At 41.2% G+C, this 27,190-nt stretch overlaps 1 protein-coding gene across 1 annotated transcript in view; it reads right to left on the reverse strand.

The window, feature by feature from the left end:
* The window catches only part of CASP10 (caspase 10), a 32,559-nt gene extending 20,449 nt beyond the window's left edge, over positions 1 to 12,110 (reverse strand). The window contains exons 1-4 of the mRNA XM_032404656.1: positions 11,960 to 12,110; positions 10,155 to 10,508; positions 8,520 to 8,613; positions 2,370 to 2,505 (exon numbers count right to left, since the gene is read on the reverse strand). Coding sequence (XP_032260547.1) covers positions 2,370 to 2,505; positions 8,520 to 8,613; positions 10,155 to 10,501 — 577 coding nt within the window. The 5' untranslated portion in view covers positions 10,502 to 10,508; positions 11,960 to 12,110. The remainder of the gene's footprint in view (positions 1 to 2,369; positions 2,506 to 8,519; positions 8,614 to 10,154; positions 10,509 to 11,959) is intronic.
* Between the last annotated feature and the right edge of the window lie 15,080 nt (positions 12,111 to 27,190).

The raw sequence follows: 27,190 nt of genomic DNA on the forward strand, positions 1-27,190 counted from the left end.
TTCTAGCAAATGACTGAACCTGAAGGGGGTCATGGGAACCCTCAGTTTGTAGCCAAATCGGTCAGAAGCCGTGGGTATTCTGGGGACCGACTAACTTGCGACTGGTGTCTGAAGTGGGGGGCGGGGCAGTCTTAGGGCACTGAGCCCTTAACCTAATTTAGTTAAGGTCTGTGCTAACTCTGGTTAGTGTCAGAATGGGATTAAATCATAGGACACCCAGCTGGTATCTGCAGAGACTTAAGAGAATTGCTTGGTATGGAAAAATCCTAGCCATCTATGTCAGAAGTGTTCCAGAAGTGTTGGTGTGAGAGTAGCAGAGGAAAACAAGTTGGTTTGTTTTCTTTTGACACCCAAAAGAGATCACACAGCAGGGAGGTTGTAGAAAAGAAAAATCACAATCAGAATTCTTCTTCTGATATAAAGTTCAGGTCTCAAGACTCACTGAGGCATTTACTACATAAACACTAGAGTGCCTTCTCCAGAGTTCAAGTATCCAAAATCACCTGACCACCTACCCTGTTTATTTTGTGGGGGATACTAACTACAGGAAAATGGCAATTGTAATCAGAAAAAAAAATCTCAGCATTCAGCGTTCAGTGAGGATTCTAAATGTACTTTTGACATCAACTCCCTGCTTTTTATTTCTCACTGATAACTTTGGTTATAAGAATCATTTTTATTCTTCATAACTTTTACTTAAATTATGCATTTATTCATTGCTTTAGTTATTTTTTGAGATTTTATCAATTTAACAACAGGATATTTTGTTCCTCAACTCATTTTGTATTTATAGAATTCATTTTTTTTTTTTAAGATTTTATTTTTTATTTACTTGACAGAGTGTGAGAGAGAGAGAGAGCACAAGCAAGGGGAGTAGGAGAGGGGGAAGCAGGCTCCCTGCTGAGCAGGGATCCCTATTTATAGAATTCTTAGAGAGAAGTTTCCTTTTAGCTAGTTTCGTTTTTAACCAAAGACATTTGTACACCAAATTGACTCACTGAATTAAAATATGGGTGTGGTATAAAAGCTTCATGAATATACTCATACATTTTTTTTAAATTTTTTATTTATTTGACAGAGAGAGAGAAAAAACAGAGGGAGCAACAGAGGGAGAGGGAGAACCTGAGCCGAAGGCAGGTGCTTAACCAACTGAGCCACCCCGGCACCCCTACACTCATGCATTTTTATTTGTAGCTCCTGTTTAACAGAGGAGAAATAGGACCTAGAAAAACACAAATACTTAGCATATTGATATATGGTAAGGCAACCAGGTTTGATTTCCACCTTCTGCTATCACCTTTAGTGATATTACCTTTACAAGACAGGATTAAAAAAAAAACAAGGAAATAAAATTCTTCTTCTTCTCTGATAGTAATTTCTGAGAAAATTAAAGTTTTCATGACTTTCTGACAAACATATTCATAGCAACATGTTTTATTCTATGCCAGACATGCATTTTACAGGCATTACTTCATTCGATCCTCAAAACACCCATGAGGTAGGTACTGTTATTATCCCCACTTTACAGATGGGGAAAGTGAAAGGTTAAGAAAAGAACCACTACCCCATTAATAAGTGGAGTCCTGGCAATCTGACTCCATAGACCTCATTCGTAATCCCTATGCTATCCTGCCTCCTTCTTTTTTGTTATTTCATTCAAAATGTTTTTTCTATACTCTCACCCCCATGTAAGAAGGAGGAAAAGACATTTATCTAAAACTACTTTTCTTGGGTGTCTGGGTGGCTCAGTCGTTAAGCGTCTGCTTTTGGGTCAGGTCATGATCCTGGGGTCCTGGGATCGAGCCCCGCATCGGGCTCCCTGCTCGGCAGGCAGCCTGCTTCTCCCTCTCCCACTCCCCCTGCTTGTGTTCCCTCTCTCGTTGTGTCTCTCTCTGTTGGATAAATAAAATCTTTAAAAAAAAATAAAATGAAACTACTTTTCTTCACTAGAATATAAGCTCCAAGATAGCAGGAGCTTTGCTTTATATACATTTCTGTGTCTCCACCTTCAAAAACTGAGCCTAGTTCAGAGTATGTATTCAATAAATATGTCTTGAATGAACAGATGGGGAGAAAGTTCTGGCTTTCCTAAGAGAATATTATCAGAGTGATGAGTAAACGTCATATAGGACCAATTAGTTTAAGAATTCCCATGGTCTTGGGCACCTGGGTGGCTCAGTCGGTTAAGCATCTGCCTTCAGCTCAGGTCATGATCTCAGGGTCCTGGGATCGCTCAGCGGCAAGTTGGCTTCTCCCTCTCCCTCTGTGCTCTCTCTCTCTTTCGCTCTCTCAAATAAATAAAATCTTAAAAAAAAAAAAAAAAAGAATTCCCATGGTCTTGTGCAAGCAAGCAAGTGTAAGCTAGTTACCTTTCTCTCTTTTATATTTTTCTATCTTTCTCATAAGGTTAGGTACAACTCTTCTGCAGAGATCCTCCAGTAACCTCAGATTATCTTCATCTATTAGACCTTGTTTCTCCAGATATGCCAGGAAACTTAGAGAGGTCTGCAAGAGAATCAATGGAGTCACATTTACTTGCCTTCTGATGATCCATTCATTCTTGAAACATTACCTGCACGGCGACTAGTCACCAGGTTTTGCAATGATGAATAAGGAACAGTGTTTGTCCCTGAGGAGTTCAATAGTACAGGGGAAGAGGCATTTCCAAGTAAGTTATCTATATTAATAACAAATACCAAATATACATAACTTACTACGTACCGGGCAGTGTTTGCTATATATTAACCTCAAAAACAAGCCAATAAGGCTAGATACTATATAACCCCCATTTTATTTATCTTTTATTCAAATTCAATTAATTAACATATAATGTATTATTTGTTTCTGGGTATAACCCCCATTTTAAAGATGAGATAACTGGGATTCAACAACTTGTCCAAAGTCACAGAGCCAATAAGTGGCAGAGCTGGTATTTGAACCCTGGCAGTCTGATGTCAAAGTCCCTCTAATTAGCCATTAAGCGACGCTGCCTCTCACTCACAGCTGTAAATGATATACTTAGATTAGGGCGGCAACAAAACAGAGGCACCAAAGACACGGGGGGCAAATATTTAGTATTTTAAAAGAAAAAAAATTTCTTAAATGCTGCTGGGAAAAATCACAAATTGGCTAGTATTATTTTAATATTGAATTACATGTGGGGTGGAAGGCACCATAATCTTTTCAGTGAACAGGGCTTCTCAGCGTATTAAGCTGGTTATGAAAAAATATATACGAATGACCTTACACTAGAGCCCACAGAAAAGAGTAATTCATCAAAAGTGAACCTCTGCACACTATCTCACTGGGTACATGAGCATCAGCAGGGTGGGAACTGGGAAGAGGTCTCCAGACATACTGAACAGCTGAATGGCTGAAAAGGGACAGTATGTTCAGGAACATTGAGAAGGAGGCTTGAGTGCAAACCCTGAATAAGAGCTAGGTCATGGTCGGAACAGGGGGCTGGTATGGGACCGTGAAGGAACACACAGACACACAGTATGTGAGGAGTTTTGCATGTGTCCCATGCATCAAGGAGTGTCAGTAGTGGTTTTTAAGGAGAATAGTAACGTGAGCACATTGGTTTTTGAGTGGAAGTCTTGAAACAGGTTGGGGGAGGAAGGGAATTAGAAAATACTGGCAGTAATATTAAATACTCTGGCAAAGAGACGATCAAGACCTGGTCTAAAGCCAGTGGTGGAAACACAGAGGAGGCACTGGGTTTGAGGAGTATTTCTGAAATAGAATTTGGTGAGTTGTGGAGATCAGTTGGAAGTGGGTGAAGAAATGAAGGAAGACTCCAAGATAACTTTCAGTGGTGATACCACTCATTTATTCATCATTCATCTATGGCACAAAGCAGACTTCACACAAGCTGCTCTGGGAGGGAATTCTTGAAGGATGACTAGGTCTTCATTGCCAACATGGAAAAGGACATTCCTTTGCCATGTTGGCAATGGAAAGGAAAGGGCAAAGTAAACCACACGTGGAAATGATGTGAAACTAAAAACCTGGTTATGAGGAGGTTCATGTTGGCTTCAGCGGAAGTTTCATTGGAATGAAGGAAGCTGAAGTCATATTGAAATGCACTGAAATGTGACCCAGAGTTGAGTTAGTGGAGAAAGAGTTTTTACGAACTATCCTTTCAAGAAGTTTGGCAGTAGAGGGAAGGAGGGAGACTGAGCAATAACACAGGATGAAGAAGGGTTACTGAGCGCGTGCGAGCGTGCGTGCGTGCGGTGTTTCCAAATAAGGCACTCAAGATGGCAACAAACAAGGGAAAGCCCAGAGTTACAAAATCTTACTTGATTTCTGTTCTCAACCGATCAAAGAAAGATTATAAATTTTTTTCAGAGATTTTTATTTTTAAGTAATCTCTACACCCAATGTGGGGCTTGAACTCACAAACCCAAGATCAAGAGTCACATGCTCTACCAAATGAGCTAGCCAGGCGCCCCTGAGAGATTATAATTTTTCAAGAAATTCCAGGGACAGGGAAGAGAGCCAAAAAGGCAAAGAAGAGTGCATGTCCCCACCTGCAGCCTTAGCACACCAACAGCTTGGCCAGGGAATAAAGCAGAAGAGAGAAGGGGATGCAGAAAGATTTGCCCAGAGTTGATCAGTTGGGCAAAGGGGTCAGAGGGAATCCACCAAAGTTCTGTGGTAAGTCACATGCAAATGAGCTCTCACTGAACCTTAAAACAGAAACCCTATTTTTGACAGCATCCTACCAGGAGGAAGAAAAGGGACTAAGACATGATTCTAGAAGCAATGATGGAAATTCTTCATACTTTGAAGACAGTTTATGAGATGTTTGGTAAATGACACCTTCTACACACACACACACACACACACACAGTCGAAATGGAGTCCGTACTTTAAGAACACCACCCCAGTAAATACTAGCAGGAAGTGTCTGAAAGCTTTTGTTCTGCTTCTTTGCTAAGCTAGTAGATTTAGGTGTGGCTTCCTTTACATCCAACGGTCATTTGATTACTACCCGAGAACGGATTTCCGGACTGTTTTTGGGTCTCTCGGAAGGTGTGAAGGCAGCTATACTCCTATGAACTTGTACGAAAGTTATCAAAAAGGAATCCCAGAACACCCTACAATGGTCATTTTTCTAACTCGAGAGAGACCCTGTGAATTTAGAACCTTTCCTTTTTGACTGAGGGAAGTTTAGGCCCTCCCCACCTGGCTGCTAAACAATTTATTTCTGTGACAAAATATTTTGCAATCGCAACAGCAGATAATGCAGCCTTAGGAAGCCCTGGTACTAAAACTTCATCTGGGTTGCTCAGAGATTGTCCTTTACCCACTTCAAGAACATCCAATAGAGATCAATCTGGATTATCTAGGGCATATAACTCAGCCACAATTCTCACATGAAGAAATAGATCTCCTTTGGAATAAAGCTGAGATCATTTGGAACCCAAGCAGTGTACTTTTCCTGAATCTGACCGGCTATTCCCACAGTTCTATGCCACAGGGAAATACCGTGATTGCTCCTTTTACTATCGTACTGAATGAGAAAAGCATAAAATCCTTTGGCCACTTGAGCATGGGCCTTCAATGACTTAAAAGCTAATTTAGCAGGGGGCAAAATGTTTGGAATGCTTCTGGCCACAAACCACAGATGCCTGCAAGCTAAGGTCTAAGACCCACGTAGGAAGTACAGGAAGAAATACACTCCCCAGTTTTTCCTACTAGAAAATCATGGCTTGGTGTGAAGCATACCAGGGACTCCTGCCCATCTCCTCATCCCCCACCCTGTCGTGGTTAGTATGAACTTCCTTTCATGACACAGGGAGAGGTATAACCACAGAGAGTGGTTCATTGTATTTATAAACCCAGAGACTGGAGAAATTGTGAGAGGCTGCTCTAAGCTGGAAGAGAATATTATCAGAATAACCTGGAGAGCTTTTCAAACTATAGGAAATCTCTTCTAATGCTGAGACATTTGGCCTCTGAATCCAGCTGCCAGTTTGCAGGAAATGCGGAAGACAGGAGCGTGCTGAACTGTACCAAGCACACACAATCAGCAAAACTCAGACTGGGAGAAATTCTACCCGCCAATTGTCCCAGGCCTCTTCAACAGATAAATGTTAAAAAAAAAAAAAAAAAGTGGGCGCCTGGGTGGCTCAGTTGGTTAAGCGACTGCCTTCGGCTCAGGTCATGATCCTGGAGTCCCTGGATCGAGTCCCGCATCGGGCTCCCTGCTCAGCGGGGAGTCTGCTTCTCCCTCTGACCCTCCCTCCTCTCATGTGCTCTCTCTATCTCATTCTCTCTCTCAAATAAATAAATAAAATCTTTAAAAAAAAAAAAAAGAAAGGGAGGGGTTGGAGGGAGAGGAGTTTAACCTGTAGATTAAAAAACACTCAAAAGAAAAAAACTGGCCAAGACTAAACTTGACATCTAGGGATGCACAGGTAAATGATAAAACCATAAAGAAACATCAGAACATTGTTACTATAAAAGCCAGGACAGTGGTTCTTCTAGGGGGTGGGAAGGGTTGTGATTGGAATGGGGTAAATGGAGGGGTTTCTCAAGTGACTGGCAAAATTCAAATTCTTGACCTGGGTGATGGTTTCAAAAGGATGAGCCTTATAATAATTCATTAATCTGTATGTTTGTTTTATGTCATTTTTCTACACTTGTGTCTTGTTGGTTTTTTTTTTTAAAGAATAAAAAGATAAAAAGAAAAGAAAAGAAGTGTAAAAAACAAAAACAAAAATGTATCAGAACTTTCAGGGGCTATCTAAGGGAGAAAATTACTAGATTCTGACAAGTGGCAGTAAGTATAAGAATGTTAGCCATGTATCTTTGCCCATCCCATCAAGGTGGCTTAGTTCATCCTGCTAATCTCTCTAGTTATTCATTGTAAAAGCATATAAACAGAAAGGGTTCAGGCCATTTTCTCAGAAAGAGAAAAGGAAGATTATATCCATCCCATTCATTCATGCTTTCATTCAGAGCACCATTCTGTAACAGATTCTACAAGGTTCTGGACCTATAATGATGAGTAAGCCTCAGTCCCCAACCCCACAGAACCCACAACCAACCTCAAGAAAAAATGAGCCTCAAGAAATGACTAATCAAAACATATAGAGGCTAAAATCCCTGAGGGCTCTAAAAGAGGAAAAAAGATCTCAAAGACTGTGAGCAATGTAAACAAAATGAACCTACTCAGGTCTACAGGTCAGACACCAGGAAATATATTTAATGAATTAGTTACACAGGCCTCATTTGACCCACCCCATGTAAAACAGCTTCCCACTCCTCAGTGATTTTTCTGAAAACCAATTTTATTTGTCAATAATATCAGTTGATCTCAGGAGAATGTGATATGGGAGGGCTACATGTGCAATGTACGCTCGAGAGTGTGGGTGATACTCGCATTCCTAAGTTGCATGGGGGGTGGTTCATGGCTGTTCACTTAGTACTACATTTCATAACTTCTATACACGTTACTTGTTTTTTGTATATCAGACATTGCATAACTTAAAATCTAATAAAAATAGCGGTTGATGGGGCGCTTGGGTGGCTCAGCTGTTAAGTGTCTGCCTTCGGCTCAGGTCATGATCCCAGGGTCCTGGGATCGAGCCCCGCATCGGGCTCCCTGCTCCTCCCTCTCCTACTCCCCCTGCTTGTGTCCCTGTTCTTGCTATCTCTGTCTCTGTCAAATAAATAAATAAAATCTTTAAAAAACAAAATAGCCGTTGAATAGCACAATTATAAAGTAATGTTAAAGGGTAAAATTTGAAAAGTGGCCCCTTCCTAAGTTAACTAACTTGCTTGTTACAAGTTGATATTAGACTCAAAAGAAAAACATATAAAGTTTTGAGGCCTGGAAGAGAGACCTGCTGCTACTTTGCTACCCTTAAATATGACCCATATAGCAATAATATTAATAGACAGCAATTATGTTATTATTAAAAACACTACCATTAGTTCAAAACACCTTTACAGCCCTCTACAAAGCACATCCTCAAACATATGTCTCATTTGATTTTCACAAAAACCCTAAACAGGAGATAATGCACAGTTCCTCAAAAGGACACGCAGGGCCCCTCAGAAAGCACACCTAATGTAGATGATGAACGACTCACTCTCACTCTGCCATGATTTCCTGCCTCCTCATTTCCACACATTTCTCTACGGGAAAACACAGTGGGTGCCAATAGCAGTTTAACCACTCACCACCTGATTACTAGGTGCCAAATTTTACCCACATTATGTTGTCTAATTCTCCCAACAGTCCTAGAAGGAAGGAGTGTGATTGTCCGCAATATGACACATGAGAAAACAGAGACTCAGAAAGCTGCAATCACTCGCCCCACATCAAGGCGCTAGAACCAGGACTAGAATCCAGACCCGTCCAGCACCGAAGTCCATGTTTCTAAGCGCTGTATGACATCATCTCCAGCAAATAAAAACCCTTCCTGAAAACCCTGTCCGGCATATTCCAACACTGATTACGGCAGTGCTCACAAATACCCTACTCTATATGACACACTTACCATCTGGATTTTGGGAATCAATTCCCTCAGAAGGAAGATCATGTCCTTTAAGTTCTCTGAGCCGATGCTTTCTGACAGTTCATAGAGCAGGTTTCTAAGACACACATCCAGAGAGACAAATAAAACCTCACATTTGCAGAGGACAGCATAGTAAATCAAGTGCTTTTTTATAAACATTCTCTTTCATGTGAATGATCACAACCTATGAGTAGACAATTTTGAATCCCACTGTACATACTACCTATGAGTAGTACAATTTTGAATCTAGTTTAGATTCAAAACTAAAACTCTGAGCTTTCAGTGGCCTATTACATTAAGATAACACAGTAAGGGGGCGCCGGGGTGGTGCAGTCGGGTAAGTTTCTGACTTGATTTTGGCTCAGGTCATGATTTCAGGGTTGTGAGATCAAGCCCTGCATCAGGCTCCACACTGAGCATGGAGTCTGCTTAAGATTCTCTGTCTCCCTTCCCCCCCCACCCTGCGCCCCCGCGCGCACACGTGCTCGCTCTCTCTCTCAAAAAATAAGATTAAAAATAAAATAAAATTTAAAAAGATAACACAATAAGCGGTAGAGGCAGGCTCAAAGATCAACTAAACTGTGTTATATATTTAAAAGTTGCTAATGAGTGGGTTTTAAAAGTTCTCACCACAAAAATAAAATTTATAACTATATGTGGTGATGAACGTCAAATTTACTATGGCGATCATTTCACAATATATACATATATCAAATCATGATGTTGTACACCTAAAACTATTATAATGTTGTAGGTCAATTATATCTCAATTACAAATAAAAATCTTAAATAAATAAAATCGTGTTATCTAAGGTCTGACCCATGATAGACCAGATGCCTGTATGTCACCCCATGGGTAAAATGTCTGTATTTTACCTCTCTGGGCTTCACCCAAAAATGTATGAAAATTTGAAACTGGACATGGCATAAATGCTGTCCTTCCCTGCCCCAGAGACACATCTCCTTTTTCATTTTGCTTATTTGGCCGCAAGAACACATGCATTCCCTCCCTTTGAGTCCCCACAGTGACTCACAGGAAGGGCTGTCTGTGAATGGGAGAGTAAAAGGAAAGTGAAGGCCTGCTTTGTTGAGGCAGGCTTCCTTTGGCGGTGAGAAGCCAGCCAAGGGCAGCCACTGGCAGGTCCAGAGCGGGGCTTTGAAAACCCTTGCTGACCTCCCAACCTCTCATCTCATGAGTACCTGCCTTGGAGAGATCTCCTGGTTTAGAAGCATTGTGTCATCCAAGAACATAGATAAGAAAAAGATCTTAATCCCAGCCTCCTTTCTTTTTTTTTTTTAAACAGGTTTTTTTTTTTAAGATTTTATTTATTTGACAGAGAGAGAGACAGCGAGAGAGGGAACACAAGCAGGGGGAGTGGGAGAGGGAGAAGCAGGCGTCCCGCGGAGCAGGGAGCCCGATGCGGGGCTCGATCCCAGGACCCTGGGATCATGACCTGAGCCGAAGGCAGACGCCCAACGACTGAGCCACCCAGGCGCCCCCCCAGCCTCCTTTCAAAGCCCAGTGGCCCGAATGAACACGAACTAGATGGAACACCCGCGCCCCGCACCCCGCGCCCCCCACCCCCCGCGCCGTCTTGATCACAGACCCCTCCTCACCTGAACAGAGAGACCCTCCCTCGGGTAGGCAGCAAACTCTCCACTTGCTCTTTGCTTTGGTTGAGGTACCGCAGCAGCGATTTCTGCTTGATTATGTAGAGGAGTTCCGCTAGAAAGAAGGGGTCTTCCTCACTCAGCAACTCCTCTTCCAACAGATGATCAAATATGTCTGAGGCTGAGCTGGACTTCTCCAGGTTCTTGTGGGAGACGCAGTCTCGGCAGAGAAACTTTAAGCCCTCCACATCTTGGTTCCCCAGCTTTGAATCAATAGTCAGAAGCTTCCCACGGAAGCTCGATTGACCATTATCATCTGAACGGAAACCCGAATTTTGACCTTGAGATGTCATGGCCAGCCTGAAAGAGACAGAGGTGGGGCAGCACATGAGAGAGGAGGTATACACAGAACCCCAACTTCCCAGGCCTCCTCCGTTCCAGGCATGAGACTTTCCCAAAAGTGCTGAAAAATAAAAATTCCTGTGAGCTTGCTTCAAAAACCAATAGTCAAAAAAATGAGCCCAACACTTGCGTGGTGACCCTTTTGGAGGTCTGGAGGGAGTTTTTTTTGGAACCCAATTTACCTTCATTTCTCCCAAATCAAAATGTCCCTGGTGAAAGCTAGTGAAAAGGGAAGATGACAAAGCACAATCTCTCCCTGTTAGAACTCTTAATTCATTTCCACCAAATGGCAGAAATAGTGCTTAGATTTACACCTTTCATTTTAGAAATAAAGCAGTCTGGGGATTTATATTTCAGAAGTGTCCACTAATCCAAGAACAACCATAACGGGACAGGTCCATACCGCACAAAAAGAGAAGCCATAATCCTAGACCCCAAAAGAAAGGGTGGTTTTGGACAAGAGTTGCTCAAATCATTGAAGGAAGTCACAAATTGCCTAAATTAGTATTTCCACCCGATCAGTTCATAAAGTTCATATGGTATTTTCTATACTAAATTCCATTCTAATCAGAGGAGCAATGAACGAATAAAATTTTTCAGTAATATTATTCATTCTATAAGGCCTCAAGGTATATATTCTCTTTGCAAGACTTGGCTATTTAGAAACAAGAAACCACTTTCCAAAGGAAGGAGAATATTAACAAAAAACAACATCAGTAACAAAGAGTGGTTATATCTAGGTGGTATAAATACAGATACTATAAATTCTCTTTTTGGCTCCTGTCTGAGTTTCTCGCATTTTATGCAATGAACACACATTACTTTTATTGTTAGAAAAAGAAAATAGAGGGGTGTATGGCTGGCTCAGTAGGTAGAGCATGTGACTTGATCTCAGGGTTGTGAGTTTAAGTTCCACATTGAGTGTGCAGCTTACTTAGAGAGAGAGAAAGAGAGAGGGGGAGACAGAGAAAGAAAAAAAATGGTATTTTTAATGTGATCGTCCATGAGGTCTTCCCTTCTCGGAGTAGTCTGTGATACCAGAAACCAAATGAATGGCTTCTTGGAGACGGATTCCAATTCTAAGGTATCGTACGTTTGCCCTGCAGTTTCCCAAAAATTCCAATCTGTAGTGGGCCAGACTTTGTCTCCACTTCAGTTGACCAGACTTCAATGAGTCCTCCGGACTTTGTTTGCATTTATGGACTAGCATATTTCCGCCTGTAAAAGTCTGTGTTGGAGCTTTCCTAAGGCTTTTTAAACCTTCGTTTTCCCTGACATGGCTAGTAAATCCAGGCAGAAATAATGCCATTGCCCACGAGAGTTTTTGCAACACAGTTTAGTCTGTGACTGAAGCAAGGAACAAGGCTAGAGTGCAAGACCTCAGCAGGAGAAAGGTGCTAATCACATACCTTCAGATCCAATTCCGTTGATCCTCTGGAGGTAAATGGTTCCAGGGGAAATTGCCTGAAAATAAAGTTTTAAAGAAATTAGAATCCTCTGCGTAATCCAAGTTCCAGAGAAACTCCCATTTGCGCGGGAAGAGAACCCAAGACTTGCTGCCTCTGCAAGTGAAAACTGGATCTTCTCTTTGGGTAGCCTTACAATTTATTTCCTGCCTACGTCATGGCTGCCTCGCCTGCCTTTTCCCCCCTCCCTCTTCCAGGTTTAGGATAACACTGACAAAGAGCGCCTCCTACAGGCAAGAATCACAACTTTCCACAACTGGACAGCTCGGGATTTTCCCAGGTTAAACCAAGGGCTCCTACAAATGTACTTTTGGAAGTCACTAAGTGTTCTAGTTAATTCCCTTGGATCACTGAGGTTGATGAATCAAAGAAGAAAGAGAGAGGGAGGGAAAAATAAAGAAAGAGAGAGAGAAAGAAAGAAAGGAAAGGGAGGGAGGGAGGAAGGAAGGAAGGAAGGAAGGAAGGGGGCACCTGGGTGTCTCAGTTGGTTGAGCGTCTGCCCTCGGCTCAGGTCATGATCCCGGGGTCCTGGGATCGAGTCCTGCGTCGGGCTCCCTGCTCAGCAGGGAGTTTGCTTCTCCCTCTGCCTCTCTCTGTCTCTCATGAATAAGTAAATAAAATCTTAAAAAAAAAAAAAAAGAAGGAAGAAAAAGAAAGGAAGAAAAGAAAGAGGGAGGGAGGAGAAGAGGAAGGGAAGAAGGAAGGAAGAAAAAAGAGAGTTTATTTTCCTAACCATCTCCTTCCCCAAACTCACTTCACCTTTAAAATAAAACCCAAAAAGCACGAGAAATAGTGGTCAACCATCTTAACTCTCAAAAAAATAAAATTTTAAGGCAGAAAAAAGGGAGGGAGTGCAAATAAAATTTTAAGGCAGAAAAAAGGGAGGGAGAGCTGGACTAAAAGCCCATTTGGAGGTATTTGCAGGGAACACATCAGCAGACAAAACTGATGAACTCTTTGGCCTCACATCACATTCAAGTGCAGCAGGAAAGAGACTTTGAGGACATTATTTCTAAGAATAAAAACAATACCTAATACTTATATGCCAACTACCATGTGTGAGGCACTATTTTTTCAATTAATCATCCCAAATCTCTAAGATAAATACTATTAGTATGACCCTCTTTTAAGATGTGAAAACTAAGACATAGAAAGTTTAAGTAATTTGTCCAAGATTACACTGTGAACTAGCGGGAAAGCCAAAATTTAAACCAGCAAATCTGAGTCACTACACTATAATTCATTCAGCTAATTCAAATGTGCAGGGCTCTGAGAAGTGCAGAATCTTAGAAAGATATTTTATCTCTGAAAAAAAGTAAGATTTATGATGCTTTATTAACAAATATATTAAAGTGCCATTTTCATATCCTTGGCATCATCCAGAGAACTTCTATGTTTAAGAAAGATAAGCCCTATTACTCAGCCATAAAAATGAATGAAATCAGGGCTCCTGGGTGGCTCAGTCGGTTAAGCATCTGCCTTCGGCTCAGGGTATGATCTCAGGGTCCTGGGATCCAGCCCCGCATCAGGCTCCCTGGTCAGCGGGGAGCCTGCTTCTCCCTCTCCCACTGCCTGTAGCTCCCCCTGCTGGTGTGCTCTCTCTCCCTGTCAAATAAATAAATAAAAAATCTTTAAAAAAATGAATGAAGGGCGCCTGGGTGGCTCAGATGGTTAAGCGTCTGCCTTCGGCTCAGGTCATGATCCCAGGGTCCTGGGATCGAGTCCCACATCGGGCTCCCTGCTCCTTGGGAGCCTGCTTCTCTCTCTCTCTCTGTCTCTCATGAATAAATAAATAAAATCTTTAAAAAAAAAAAAATAAAAAAAATAAAAAAAATAAAAAAATGAATGAAATCTTGCCATTTGTGAAAACATGGATGGACCTAGAGGTTAGTATGCTAAGTGAAATAAGTCAGAGAAAGACAAATACCATGTGATTTTAATTATATGTAGAATCTAAAAAATAAAACAAACGAAACAAAACAGTAACAGACTCATAAATAGAGGAAACTGTTGGTTACTAGGGTGGAGGTGGGGACACCTAAAATAGGTGAAACTGTTGGTTACTAGAGTGGAGGTGGGGACACCTAAAATAGGTGAAGGGGACCAAGAGATACAAACTTCCAGTTATAAAATAAATGAGTGATGGGAATGTAATGTGTAGCATAGGAAATATAGTCAATAATTTTGTAATCACTCTGTATGGTGACATGGTAACTAGACTTAACATGGGGATCATCTCATAATGTACAAAAGTATCAAATCACTATTATGTACACCTGAAACTAACAGGCTATTGTATGTCAATTGTACTTTAATTTTCAAAAAACTTACAACTTAAAGCATACTACGGGCAGAGCAGTTTAATCGATTTAGTAAACCGTTCAAAAGATACACCTCGTTGGTCCTGGAAACAAGTGTGAAAAACCCGATTGTGGCTTTGAGTGATGAGGAAATGATTGTGTGGGTATGACTTCTATAAATCCCCTACAGACAGGCATGAGCATGGAGATAGGGAGTTCCATTTATTTTTGGAGTGTATACCATTTGGAAATGTTCTTTACTACTACCAATAATACATAAATGGTTCGGAGAAGGAAGAAAGAAACGAGGACAGACAAGCCCTAGTGGAGATGGTTGCACAACCAGGTAAGTGTACTTAATGCCACTGAATCGTATACTTAAACATCGTTTGAACGGTAAATTTTATGTTATGTATATTTTGCCACAATTTTTTTTTTGAAAGATAAAGATACACAAGCCCTAAGTCTTAGTCTTCTATTCAATTCCTTGCGGCATTTCAGAAGGTAGTTTGGCAAAACTACCACTCCTCACCCAAATTTTTCAAATTTGATGCAACAATATTAAATATTTAGCAAGCCCTTCCTCTGTGTACAGCACGGAATTGGGCACAATTAGAAAGGAAGGTGAATAAAACACGTCTGCCTTCAAATAATTATGACTTCTCCCATTTCTTGGCCCCTTCTTTTCTGATGAACTGTCTAAAGTCAGTGTTATTAGCTATAGTCAGTAGATGAGGAAATCAAAGTTCGCGGATGCAAAGTATCTTGCCATTATCCCAAAGCTAGGAAGAGATGGGGATTCTAGGTCTCTCTGATTCCAGATCCCATGCTCTCGATCCCAAGGCCACGGCCGCCTGTACCTCCAAGTGCCATGGTACCTGTAACCACCGGGCAGGGTGTGGCGATTCCGCAATGAGGCTTCGCCTAAGTGCCACAGGAGGCCCAGGAACAAGGGAGGAATCCTGATGAAGATGCCTTGGAGGAGGAGGAGGTATCTGAGCTAAGCGTGGAAAGTAGAAGTAGAATAGAGATACATGCAGTAAAACTTCACCTTTTATCCCAGTACTCAGTGGAAACACTCGAACCAAGTTACGGAGGTGAGATGGTGCTCCATTTTATTTGTATTCAGTATTTCATACTTCTTCCAATTTAGAGCACAGTCACTGAGGACATGCTGATGGCAAGTTGAGAGTGGTGGAAAGAATAAACATTTCTTACAGCATCTTTCCTGATTGGTTGCCGTCAACTGGGTCTACATGAAGAACCAGTCAAAACCTATATAGCCTTTTACAGTGGTGAGAGTCTGCCACTGCCCTGGTGACAAAAGGGAAACACTGGATTGTTTCTCTTTAGTTCCGCCTTCAGAGTGGCTGGTGGTGGTAGTAGTAGGCTTTCCTTTACATCCAGGCTTTGGTCCAAGTTCTCCACCCTCAAAGTTTATGAAGGGGAACTTTGTAAGTGTATACTTGTGAATTAAAAAAAATGGACACGAGTAATGGGGAAGATGGGTATGCCAGCTAGAGAAGAGCTCTGTGCCTTGAAATTTTCAGTCCCACCCCTGGTCCTGAGGTAGCAGGCCCTCCCCACTCCCTCACTCCACACCTTATCCACACACTCCAGACCTTGCCAGAACCAGTTTTATTCTCAGTATATGGGAGCATGGTGAAGCCAAGAACTGAAGGGGAAGACTCTCTCGGGTAAGGATCCCAGCAAAGATGTCCAAATAGTGAACTGGCAAGAGATTGTAACTAGACAAGTAAAGTGTGACCCATTTTGGATTCACTATACTACAAAGTGATCTGTTTTAGCATGTCTCTTTTCTTATTAAAAAATTCATAATAAAAAAAAGAGGGGGTGGACTTCCAATATTTAATGTAGAAAAGCTGAAAGATGGAGAAACACACAGTCACTTGTAGTCTATAACTACCTTATAATTTTAGTATATAGGGGCACCTGGGTGGCAAAGTCAGTTAAGGGTCTGACTCTTGGTTTCAGCTCAGGTAGTGATCTCAGGGTGGTGAGATCGAGCCCTTCGTCAGGCCCCACACCTCAAATCGGGCTCCACTCTAAGTGTGGAATCTGCCTAAGACTCTCTCTCCTTCTCCCCCTACCCCTTCCCCCCAACACACTCTCTCTCTAAAATAAATAAATAAATATTTAAAAAAATAAAATTTTAGGGACGCCTGGGTGGCTCAGTCGGTTAAGCATCTGCCTTCGGCTCAGGTCATGATCCTGGGGTCCTGGGATCGAGTCCCACATTGGGCTCCTTACTCAGCGGGGAGCCTGTTTCTCCCTCTGCCTGCCGCTTCCCCTGGTTGTGCTCTCTCTCTCTCTCTTTCTCTCTGACAAATAAATAAATAAAATCTTTTTAAAAAAAAAAGAAAGAAAAGAAAAGAAAGGGGCGCCTGGGTGGCTCAGTCAGTTAAGCGCCTGCCTTCGGCTCAGGTCATGATCCCAGGGTCCTGGAATGGAGCCCCGCATCAGGCTCCCTGCTCAGCAGGAAGCCTGCTTCTCCCTCTCCCACTCCGCCTGCTTGTGTTCCCTCTCTCACTGTGTCTCTCTGTCAAATAAATAAATCTTTAAAACAAAAAAAAAAAGGAAGAAAGAAAATTTTAGGGACACCTGGGTGGCTCAGTCAGTAAGCTTCTGACTCTTGATTTTACTCAGGTCTCAGAGTCATGAGACAGAGCCACGCGTGGAGCTCTGCGCTCAGTGGGGAGCTTGCTTGAGATTCTCTTTCTCCCTCTCCCTCTGCCCCTCCCCCCACTCAATGCTCTCTCTCTCTCTCTCTCTCTCTCTCTCTCTAAGTAAATAAAATCTTTAAAAAAAAAAGAAAAAGAAAATTTTAGTATATATCCTTTCACTTTTTTTTTTTTTAGATTTTATTTATTTATTTGAGAGAGAGAATGAGATAGAGAGAGCATGACGGGGGCAGGGTCAGAGGGAGAAGCAGACTCCCTGCTGAGCAGGGAGCCCGATGTGGGACTCGATCCCGGGACTCCAGAATCATGACCTGAGCCGAAGGCAGTCACTTAACCAACTGAGCCACCCAGGCGCCCTCCTTTCACTTATCTATGTGCATATTATTTGCCAAAAATTGAATTGTGCTGTACAATTTTCTTTTTTCACTTAATGACACACACATATTTTTCTCCATATCATTAAATGGTCTTTGAAAACATGATGTATGGGGTGCCTGGGTGGCTCAGTCATTAAGGGTCTGCCTTCCGGCTCATGGTCCTGGGATGGAGCCCCGCATTGGGCTCCCTGCTCAGTGGGAAGCCTGCTTCTGCCTCTCCCACTCCCCCTGCTTGTGTTCCCTTTCTCGCTGTGTCTCTCTCTGTCAAATAAATAAATAAAATCTTAAAAAAAAAAAAAAACATGATGTATAGTGGCTACATGATATTCCCTTCCATGGATGTACCATATTTTTTTAATCGATTTCTAATTATCAGTCATTTAATATGTTTCCAATCTTTTGCTATTGTGAACAATGCTGCATAGAAGATAGTTATAGATAAATCTTGGCACATATTTTAATTATTTTCATTGGATGAACACAAATGTAGAATTAGTAAGCTGATCTTTAAATCCACCCTTCCACAGTATGTGAACACTGAAGGTCTTCCATCTTACTTTCTTATTTAGGTGAGTTTGGGACAAGAAGCTAGGTAAATCTGAAGTAACAAAACCTCAAAATTCCATGATGATATTTCCTAAAAGAGTTTATTTAATAAACTAACATTAGATTGTCTAGGAAACTAGGTGGATGTGGTTAAAAGAGTAAAAGATATTTTTTAAGGTTTTATTTATTTATTTGACAGAGAGAGAGAGCACAGCAGGGGGAGCAGCAGGGAGAGGGAGGGGGAGAAGCAGGCTCCCCACTGAGCAGCGACCCCAATGTGTGGGAGGGAGCTTGATGTGGGGCTCAATCCTGGGACCCTGGGATCATGACCTGAGCCGAAGGCAGACGCTTAATGACTGAGCCACCCAGGCACCCCAAGAGTAAAGTATTTTTAATGCTGTGGTTTTTTTTTTTTTTTTAAGATTTTATTTATTTGAGAGAGAGAGAGAGTGAGAAACAGCAGGAGAGGAGAGAGGGTCAGAGGGAGAAGCAGGCCTCCCGCTGAGCTGGGAGCCCAATGTGGGACTCGATCCCAGGACTCCAGGATCATGACCTGAGCCGAAGGCAGTCGCTTAACCAACTGAGCCACCCAGGCGCCCATATATTTTTAATGCTGTTTAAAGAAAATCAAAAAATAATTCAAAATGTGACAGAGACCTAAATGTAAGAGCTTAAATCATAAAACTCTTACAAGAAAATATGTGTAACTCTTCATGACCTTGCAGTAGGCAATAGTATCTTACATATGATGCCAAAACTTTTAAGCAACAAAAGAAAAACAGGTCAATTTTGGACATCATCAAAATATACACATTTTGTGCTAGAAATATACCCTATCCAGAAAGTGAAAACACCTAGAATGGAAGAAACTATTTGCAAATCTTATATCTGATAAGAGACTAGTACCCAGAATATATAAAGAATAATTACGGGGCACCTGGGTAGTTCAGTCCGTTGAGCTGAGCGTCTGCCTTCAACTCAGGTCATGATCCCAGGGGTCCTGGGATTAAGCCCCGCATCAAGCTCCCCCACACACATGGGGCTCCCTGCACAGCAGGGAGCCTGCCCCCCCCCCCCCCCCCCCCCCCCCGCCTGCCGCTCCCCTTGCTTGTGCTCTCTCTCTCTGTCAAATGAATAAATAAAAAATCTTAAAAAAAAAAGAATAATCACACCAGAATAATAGAAAGACAATCAGTTAAAATGGGAAAGGATTTGAATAGATGTTTCCACAGCGAAGATATACAAATGGCCACTATGCATATGAAAAGATGTTCAACAACATTAGTAGTCATTAAGGCAATGCAATCAAAACCACAATGAGATACCACTTCATACCCAGGAGGGTGGTTATAATAGTTTAAAAAAAAGAAGACAAAAACAGGTATGTGAAGAAATTGGAACCCTTATACACTACTGATGGGAATGTAAAGTGCTATAGCCACTTTGAAAAACAGTTTAGCAGTCCTCAAAAAGTTGAACATAGAGTTACTATATGATCCAGTAAGTCCACTGGACTTATATATACCCAAGAGAACTGAAAACATGTATCCACACAAAAACTTACATGAATACTCTGAGCAGCATAATTCATAAAAGCCAAAAAAGTGGGAATGATCCAAATTTCCATCAGTTGATGAACAGATAAACAAAATGTGCTATATCCTATACAATGGAATATTATTCAGCAATAAAATAAAATGAAGTACTTATGTATTCTTCAACGTGGATGAACCTTGAAAACATTATGCTAAGTGGAAGAAGTCAGATACAAAAGGATACGTACTGTATGATATGAAATATCCAGAATAGACGAATGTGTAGTGATAGAAAATAGATGAGTGTTTGTTCAGGCGTTGGGGAGAAGGGGAGAATAGGGAATGATGGCTAACAGGTATGGAGGTTCTTTTTAGGTAGATGAAAATGTTCTGAAATTAGATTGTGGTGATGTGCACAACTGTGAATATATATTCAGTGAGTTGTACACTTTCAAAGGATCAATTTTATAAAAGGTGAATTATATCTCAATGAAAAAATATGTCACTATCAGATGTCACAAACAACCTTGTGATTGTTAACTGTGTGTCAACTTGACGGCTAAGGGATACCCAGAGAGCCAGTAAACATTAATTCTGGGTATGTCTGTAAGGATGTTTCTGGAAGGGATTAGCATTTAAATCAGTAGACTGAGTAAAGAAAATCTGCCCTCACCAATGTGGGTGGGCAATATCTAACCCATTAATGGTCTAATAAACGGGAGGAAGGGCAAATTCTCTCTCTTTTTGAACTGGGTTGGTTATCTTCTTCTACCTTAGGACATTAAAGCTTTGGACTCTAGGACTTACACCAGCAGCTCCTACTCCCCACTTCATCCCTCGCCCCACCCCCCACCACACTCTTATTTTGTATGCACTGGAGAACCTGGAAGGTTTTAAAGGAGGGAGGTGACAAAGCTGTTAGGGAGATTCTTCAGGTTGCCATGTATGAAGTAATCATAGAATTAAGAGGCTAGAGGCAAGATCAGTGAGAAAGCTATTATCATAGTTCAATGGAGAGATAATGAAAGCAGGGCAAATTGTAATGATGGAGATAGATGGAAAAGACATTACAGGTACAGAACCAACCAATTTGGAAACTAGCTGGATGAAGAAACATAGAAAACGGTGGATCAGAGCGAAAATGATATTCTGGAGGTGCTGTTAAGTGAAAGTGGAGACACAGGGAGGAAAGCAGATTTGAAATGGAGGTTTTGCTTGTATTTGGAGTATACTGAGTTTGAGGTCCCAAAGAGGATATGAAGTGGAATGGAAATATTTTCCAGGAAATTGCAGGGTGAGATTTGAATTTGAAGAGTCTGGACTAGAAATATCCAACGAGTTAGCAGCATAGGAGTAGTAGCTGAAGCAACAAGGCTGTTAAAAGAGAACATATAAAGAGAGAAAGGAGTGATCCTTGTGCATATCCATATCTACAGATCTGGAGGAGAAAGATACTAAGAAGACTTGGCCTTGATAGAACTCTAGGGTGGGATACCCTGGAGAAGTAGGAAGGGGACAGTGACCCCATAGAATCTAGGAACTACTAGTTTGGTAACTATGGTGCAAGTCACCCTTGGATCTTGTAGATTTGGCAGAATGATTAAGGTGAGATCCAGATAGCAAGGAAGTATGGCATAAATGGGTGAAAGAAGAGAGAGTATAGAGTAGTCTAAAACATGCATAAGACAGTGGTTTGAAAGAGAGGGACTTTATTTGATGGGGAGTCAGAGCTTGTTTTTGGACTGAAGGATCAAAAACAGAGAGAGAGAGAGATTAAAGATGCAAGACAGTTGAAATAATGAGACTGAGCTCCGCCAGAAGAGACACTAAGGATGGGATGGGAATCCTAGGTTTGGGGCAAGAAGTCCTTACCAAATAAGGAAGAAAAGATGTTACTCGTATCATCATTTAAACAGTGAAAAGTTGTGAATAACTTAAATATGATACAAAGCATAGATACAGACATGACTACTTGAATGAAAAGAAAGAACAGTGTTAAATATTACGCCATTTATGTTTAAAATAAATACATTAAGTGTGTTTATATATTAAACAAACTGGACCCTTTTACAATATGTAATTTTTATTTTATTTTTTTTAAGTCACAATATGTGTTGTGTATACAAAGAAACAAATAATACAATTGCATTATTTAAAATTCCCAACATGCTACCTATATGGGGTATATTGGTATACTCAGTATTAAGCTCTAAACATAAAGATCAAAACAAAAGAATGAATACAGACATAGACCTTAACACCTTTCACAAAAAGTTAACTCAAAATGATGATAGGGGCGCCTGGGTGGCTCAGATGGTTAAGCGTCTGCCTTCGGCTCGGGTCATGATCCCGGGGTCCTGGGATCGAGCCCCGCATCGGGCTCCCTGCTCAAGTGGGGAGCCTGCTTCTCCCTCTCCCTCTGCCATTCTCTCCACTTGTGCTCTCTGGCTCTATCTCTCTGTCAAATAAATAAATAAAATCTTTAAAAAAAAAAAAAAAGTCCATCTCTTTAAAAAAAAAAAAAATGATGATAGACTTAAAGCAAAATGCAAAACTCTGGTTAATAATATATGAAAGGCGTGCCTGGGTGGTTCAGTGGTTAGGCGTCTGACTTTAGCTCAGGTCATGACCTCAGGGTCCTGGGATCTGGCCCCGCCTTAGGCTTCGCACTCAGCAAGGCGTCTGCTTGTTCCTCTGCCCCTACCACCCCCGCCCCCGCCCCCCGCCGATTGTGTGTGAGTGCACGTGCAATCTCTCTCTCTCAAAAAAATAAATAAAATCTTAAAAACAATAACATAGGGGAAAGTTTAGGTGACCTTGGGTTTGCTGATGATTTCTGAGATACACACTAAAAGCACAATCCAGGAAAAAAAATAATAATAACTGTAAGTTGAGTATCATTAAAATTACAAACTTCTACCATAGACTGGGAGAAATAATTTGTAAAACATATCTGAAAAAGGGCTTATATCCAAAATATACAAAGAATTCTTTAAAAAAAAAAAAAGGTTTTATTCATTTATTTGACAGAGAGAGAGAGAGCGCACAGCAGTTACAGCAGAGGGAGAGGGAGAAGCAGACTCCGGGCTTAACAGGGAGCCTGATGTGGGGCTAGATCCCTGGGGTCAGGATCGGAGCCAAAGGCAGACGCTTGACCAACTGAGCCACCCAAGTGCCCTATATAAAGAACACTTAAGGGGCACCTGGGTGGCTCAGTTGGTCAAGCGGCTGCCTTCGGCTCAGGTCATGATCCCGGGGTCCTGGGATTAAGCCCCGCGCAGGGTCCCTGCTCGGCGGGAAGCCTGCTTCTCCCTCTCTGCCTCTGTCAGCCGCTCTGCCTATCTGTGCTCTCTGTGTCTCTGTCAAATAAATAAATAAAATCTTAAAAAAAAAAAAAAGAACACTTAAAACTCACCAATAAGACGGGCACCTGGGTGGCTCAGTTGGTTAAGCATCCGACTCTTGGTTTCCATTCAGGTCATGATCTCAGGGTCTTTTTTTTTTTTTTAAGATTTTATTTATTTATTTGAAAGAGAGAGAGAATGAGAGAGAGCACATGAGAAGGGGGAGGGTCAGAGGGAAAAGCAGACTCCCTGCCGAGCAGGGAGCCCGATATGGGACTCGATCCAGGGACTCCAGGATCATGACCTGAGCCCAAGGCAGTCGCTTAACCAACTGAGCCACCCAGGCACCCATGATCTCAGGGTCTTGAGATCAAGCCCGGAGTTGGTCTCTGCACTCAGCAGGGAGTCCGCTTAAAAATCTTCTCCCTCTCCCTCAGCCCCTACCCCCTGCTCTCTCTCTCTCTGCCTCTCTCAAATAAACAAGTCTTAAAAAAAAAAGTCACCAGTAAGAAAACAAATAACCCAGTTTAAAAATGGGCAAAAGATTTGAACAGACATCTCAACAAAGAAGATATATAGATTTCAAATAAGGATATAAAGAGATGCTCACTATCATGCCATTAGGTAATCACAAATTAAAACGTGTTATCACTATACATCTATTAAAATGGCTAACATCCAAAACACTAACATCATCAAATACTGGCAAGGATGTGAAGCAACAGGAACTCTGCAAAATGCTATAGCCACTTGGGAATACAGTCTTGTGTTCCTTCCAGAGTTAAACATAGGCCTGCCATACAATCCAACAATTGTTCTCCTAAGTATTCACCCAAATGAGCCAAACACTTATATCCACACAAAAATCAACATACAAATGTTTATCACACCCTTTTTCACAATGCCAAAACTTGGAAGAAACCAAGATGCTCAGATTTTAAGTGTGCATACATTTTTAAACAATAATCAGAAAATTAAAATCATCTAGACAAATTTTTCTTTTAAGCTTATAACATGCATAAACATTCTAAACATTTTAATCAGATAATAATGCATCAGTTGGACTGTGTTAGGAAAGAAGTATAAATCCTACATTTTTTCTCTCACATAAAAATCCAGACTCTGTCCTCATCCAAGAAGGCTCCTTCCTGCTCACCACTTAGCTATCCCTACAGTGTAGCCCTTATCCTCACAGATGGCTCCAGCCAACTACATTCTAGTCAGCAAGATAGAGGAAGGGACGAAAAGGTGAAGGGCAATAAACAACTGCCTTTTTAAAATTTCAATTCTAATATAGTTAACATACAGTGTTCTATTAGTTTCAGGTATACAATATAGTGATTCAACATTCTATATATTACTCAGTGCTCATCATGATAAGTGTACTCTTAATTCCCTTCACCTATTTCACCCATCCCCCCCACCTCCCCTCTAGTAGCCATCAGTTTGTTTCCTGTATTTAAGAGTCTGTTTGCCTCTTTTTTTCTTTGTTCTTTTGTTTTCCTTCTCAAATTCCAAAAAAATCATACGGTATTTGTCTTTCTCTGACTGACTTATTTCACTTAGCATTACACTCTCTAGATCAATCCATGTTGTTGCAAATGGCAAGATTTCATTCTTTTTTATGAATGAGTAATATTCCACTGTGTATATGTATATACCACATCTTCTTTATCCATTCATCTATGGATGGACACTTGGGTTGCTTCCATATCTTGGCTATTGTAAATAAAATGCTGCAATAAACATAAGGGTGCATATATCCTTTTGAATTAGTGTTCTTGTATTCTTTAGGTAAATAGTAGAATTACTGGATCATATGATAATTCTGTTTTTAATTTTTTGAGGAACTTCCATACCATTCCCCACGGCAGCTGCACCAGTTTGCATTCCCACCAACAGTGCACGAGGTTCCTTTTTCTCCACATCCTTGCCAACACCTGCTATTTCTTCTTTTTTTTTTTACTTAAATTCAATTTAATTAACATACAGTGCATTATTAGTTTCAGAGGTAGACTTTAATGATTCATCGGTTGCATGTAACACCCAGTGTTCATTACATCAAGCGCCCTCCTTAATGCCCATCACCCAGTTACCCCATCCCCCCACTTTCCTCCCCTCCAGCAACCCTCAGTTTGTTTCCTAGAGTTCAGCGTCTCTTATGGTTTGTCTCCCTCTCTGTTTTCGTCTTATTTTTCCTTCCCTTCCCCTATGTTCATCTGTTTTGTTTCTTAAATTCCACATGAGTGAAATCATATATTTGTCTTTCTCTGACTGTCTTATTTCACTTAGCACAAAACCCTCTAGTTCCATCCACGTGGTTGCAAATGGCAAGATTTCATTGTTTTTGATGGCTGAGTAATATTCCATTCTTTTCATGTATCTGTTGGCCATCTGTACGTCTTCTTTGGAGAAATGTCTCTTCATGAATTCTGCCCATTTTTAATCAGATTGTTTTTTGGCTGTTGAGCTAAGTTCTTTATATATTTTGGATATTAACCCTTAATCAGATATGTCATTTGCAAATACCTTCTCCCATTCAGCAGGTTGCCTTTTAGTTTTCATGATTGTTTCCTTTGCTGTGCAGGAGCTTTTTAGTTTGATGTAGTCCCAATAGTTTATATTTGCTTTTGTTTCCCTTGTCTCAGGAGACACATCTAGAAAAATTTTGCTACAGCCAATGTCAGAGAAATTACGCCTGTGCTTTCTTCTAGGATTTCTATGGTTTCTGGTCTCACACTTAGGTCCTTAATCCATTCTGAGTTTGTGTTTGTGTACAGTTAAGAAAGTGGTCCAGTTTCACTCTTGCATGTAGCTATCTCATTTTCCCAACACCATTCGTTGAAGAAACCGTCTTTTCCCCATTGCATATCCTTGCCACCTTTGTCATAGATTAATTGACCATATAATCATTTATATGGTTTATTTCTGGCCCTTTATTCTGTTCTGTTGATCTATGCGTCTATTTTTGTGCCAGTACCATGTTGAAAAAAAACAACTGCCTTTGGAGGAAAGTTCTCAGCAGCTGCCAAATGATACTGTTGCCGACATGTTATTGGCCAGGACCTCGACACATGACCACATCTAGCTACAAGCTGGAGCTTGGCCAAGTAGACTATATTCTGTGAAGCTTTGTGCCCCGTTACAAATCAAGTTTTCTATTACTAAGGAAAAAGAAAATGAGTCAGTGGGGACAGCAAGTGGAGTCTGAACACAGACAAATTGACACAGTTGACCTCAAACTCTGACCTCTTGGCAGCATAAATAACACCTCAATCCTGAACACTTGCTCCTAAAATCTCAGAGGGCAAGAAGAGATTCTCATATCAAACACTGCAGAGGGAAGAAGGTTTCAAGTGACCCCAACGATGACCTATTCAAGGAAGAGAGTTGAAGGAACTGGGGAATGGAACAGAACAGTGGATGGGATAGAACAGGGGTAGGGATGAGGGTCAATGAGGGGTTGACTAATCAGTCATCCTAACCAGTGGCTCAGAAAAGCAGCCCTGAGACTAGGGGTCCTGCCTCTGGAAAAGAGGGGCTAGAGAGAAGTGAGGACAAAGGTAAGAAGAGAGGGGTAGTTTTGTTGGTGATGAAGAACCAACTACTTGAAAGTTGAAAGGAATTACCTAGGCTTTAGGGCAGAAGCCAATATTCTCAAATGTGTAGACAAAAGAGATGAGAATTTGGGAAACAGAAAGAGAAAATATCAGCCAGAGGTCTGTCACCCATATGCCATTTGAACCATTTCTTTCTGGCCTTTTGTTTTCCTATGAGAGGTTTTTTTTCTTTTAAGCATAGTTACAATAAACAGACTATTTTGTACTCTTTCCCAGGTAACATGAATATATGAGCATTTTTCTCATTATGATGTTCTGTCAAGGCCATATTGTGAACTGGTTAAGGATTTGGGCCCCAAAGTGGCTCTCTTTATATGGCTTGAGTTTATATCCTAGTATGGGGTGACCCTGGGTAAGCTACTTAACATCACTGTGCTCATTTTCCTCATCTATAAAATGGAAGAAAAAATGAGAGCAGTAATACCTACCTCAAAGAGCTGTTTTTGAGGGGGAATTAAATGAGATAATCCATGTAATTTATGTAATGAGCTAATAACAGCTCAATGTAAGCTCTTATTATTTATAAACATAATTTTATTTATTTTTTTTTTTTAAAGATTTTATTTATTTATTTGACAGAGAGAGAGAGACAGCGAGAGAGGAAACACAAGCAGGGGGAGTGGGAGAGGGAGAAGCAGGCTTCCCGCGGAGCAGGGAGCCCGATGCGGGGCTCGATCCCAGGACCCTGGGACCATGACCTGAGCCGAAGGCAGACGCTTAACGACTGAGCCACCCAGGCGCCCCTATAAA

The sequence above is a fragment of the Phoca vitulina genome, unplaced genomic scaffold (genome assembly GCF_004348235.1).
Source record: "Phoca vitulina isolate PV1807 unplaced genomic scaffold, GSC_HSeal_1.0 scaffold1, whole genome shotgun sequence".
Taxonomy (NCBI): Eukaryota; Metazoa; Chordata; class Mammalia; order Carnivora; family Phocidae; genus Phoca; species Phoca vitulina.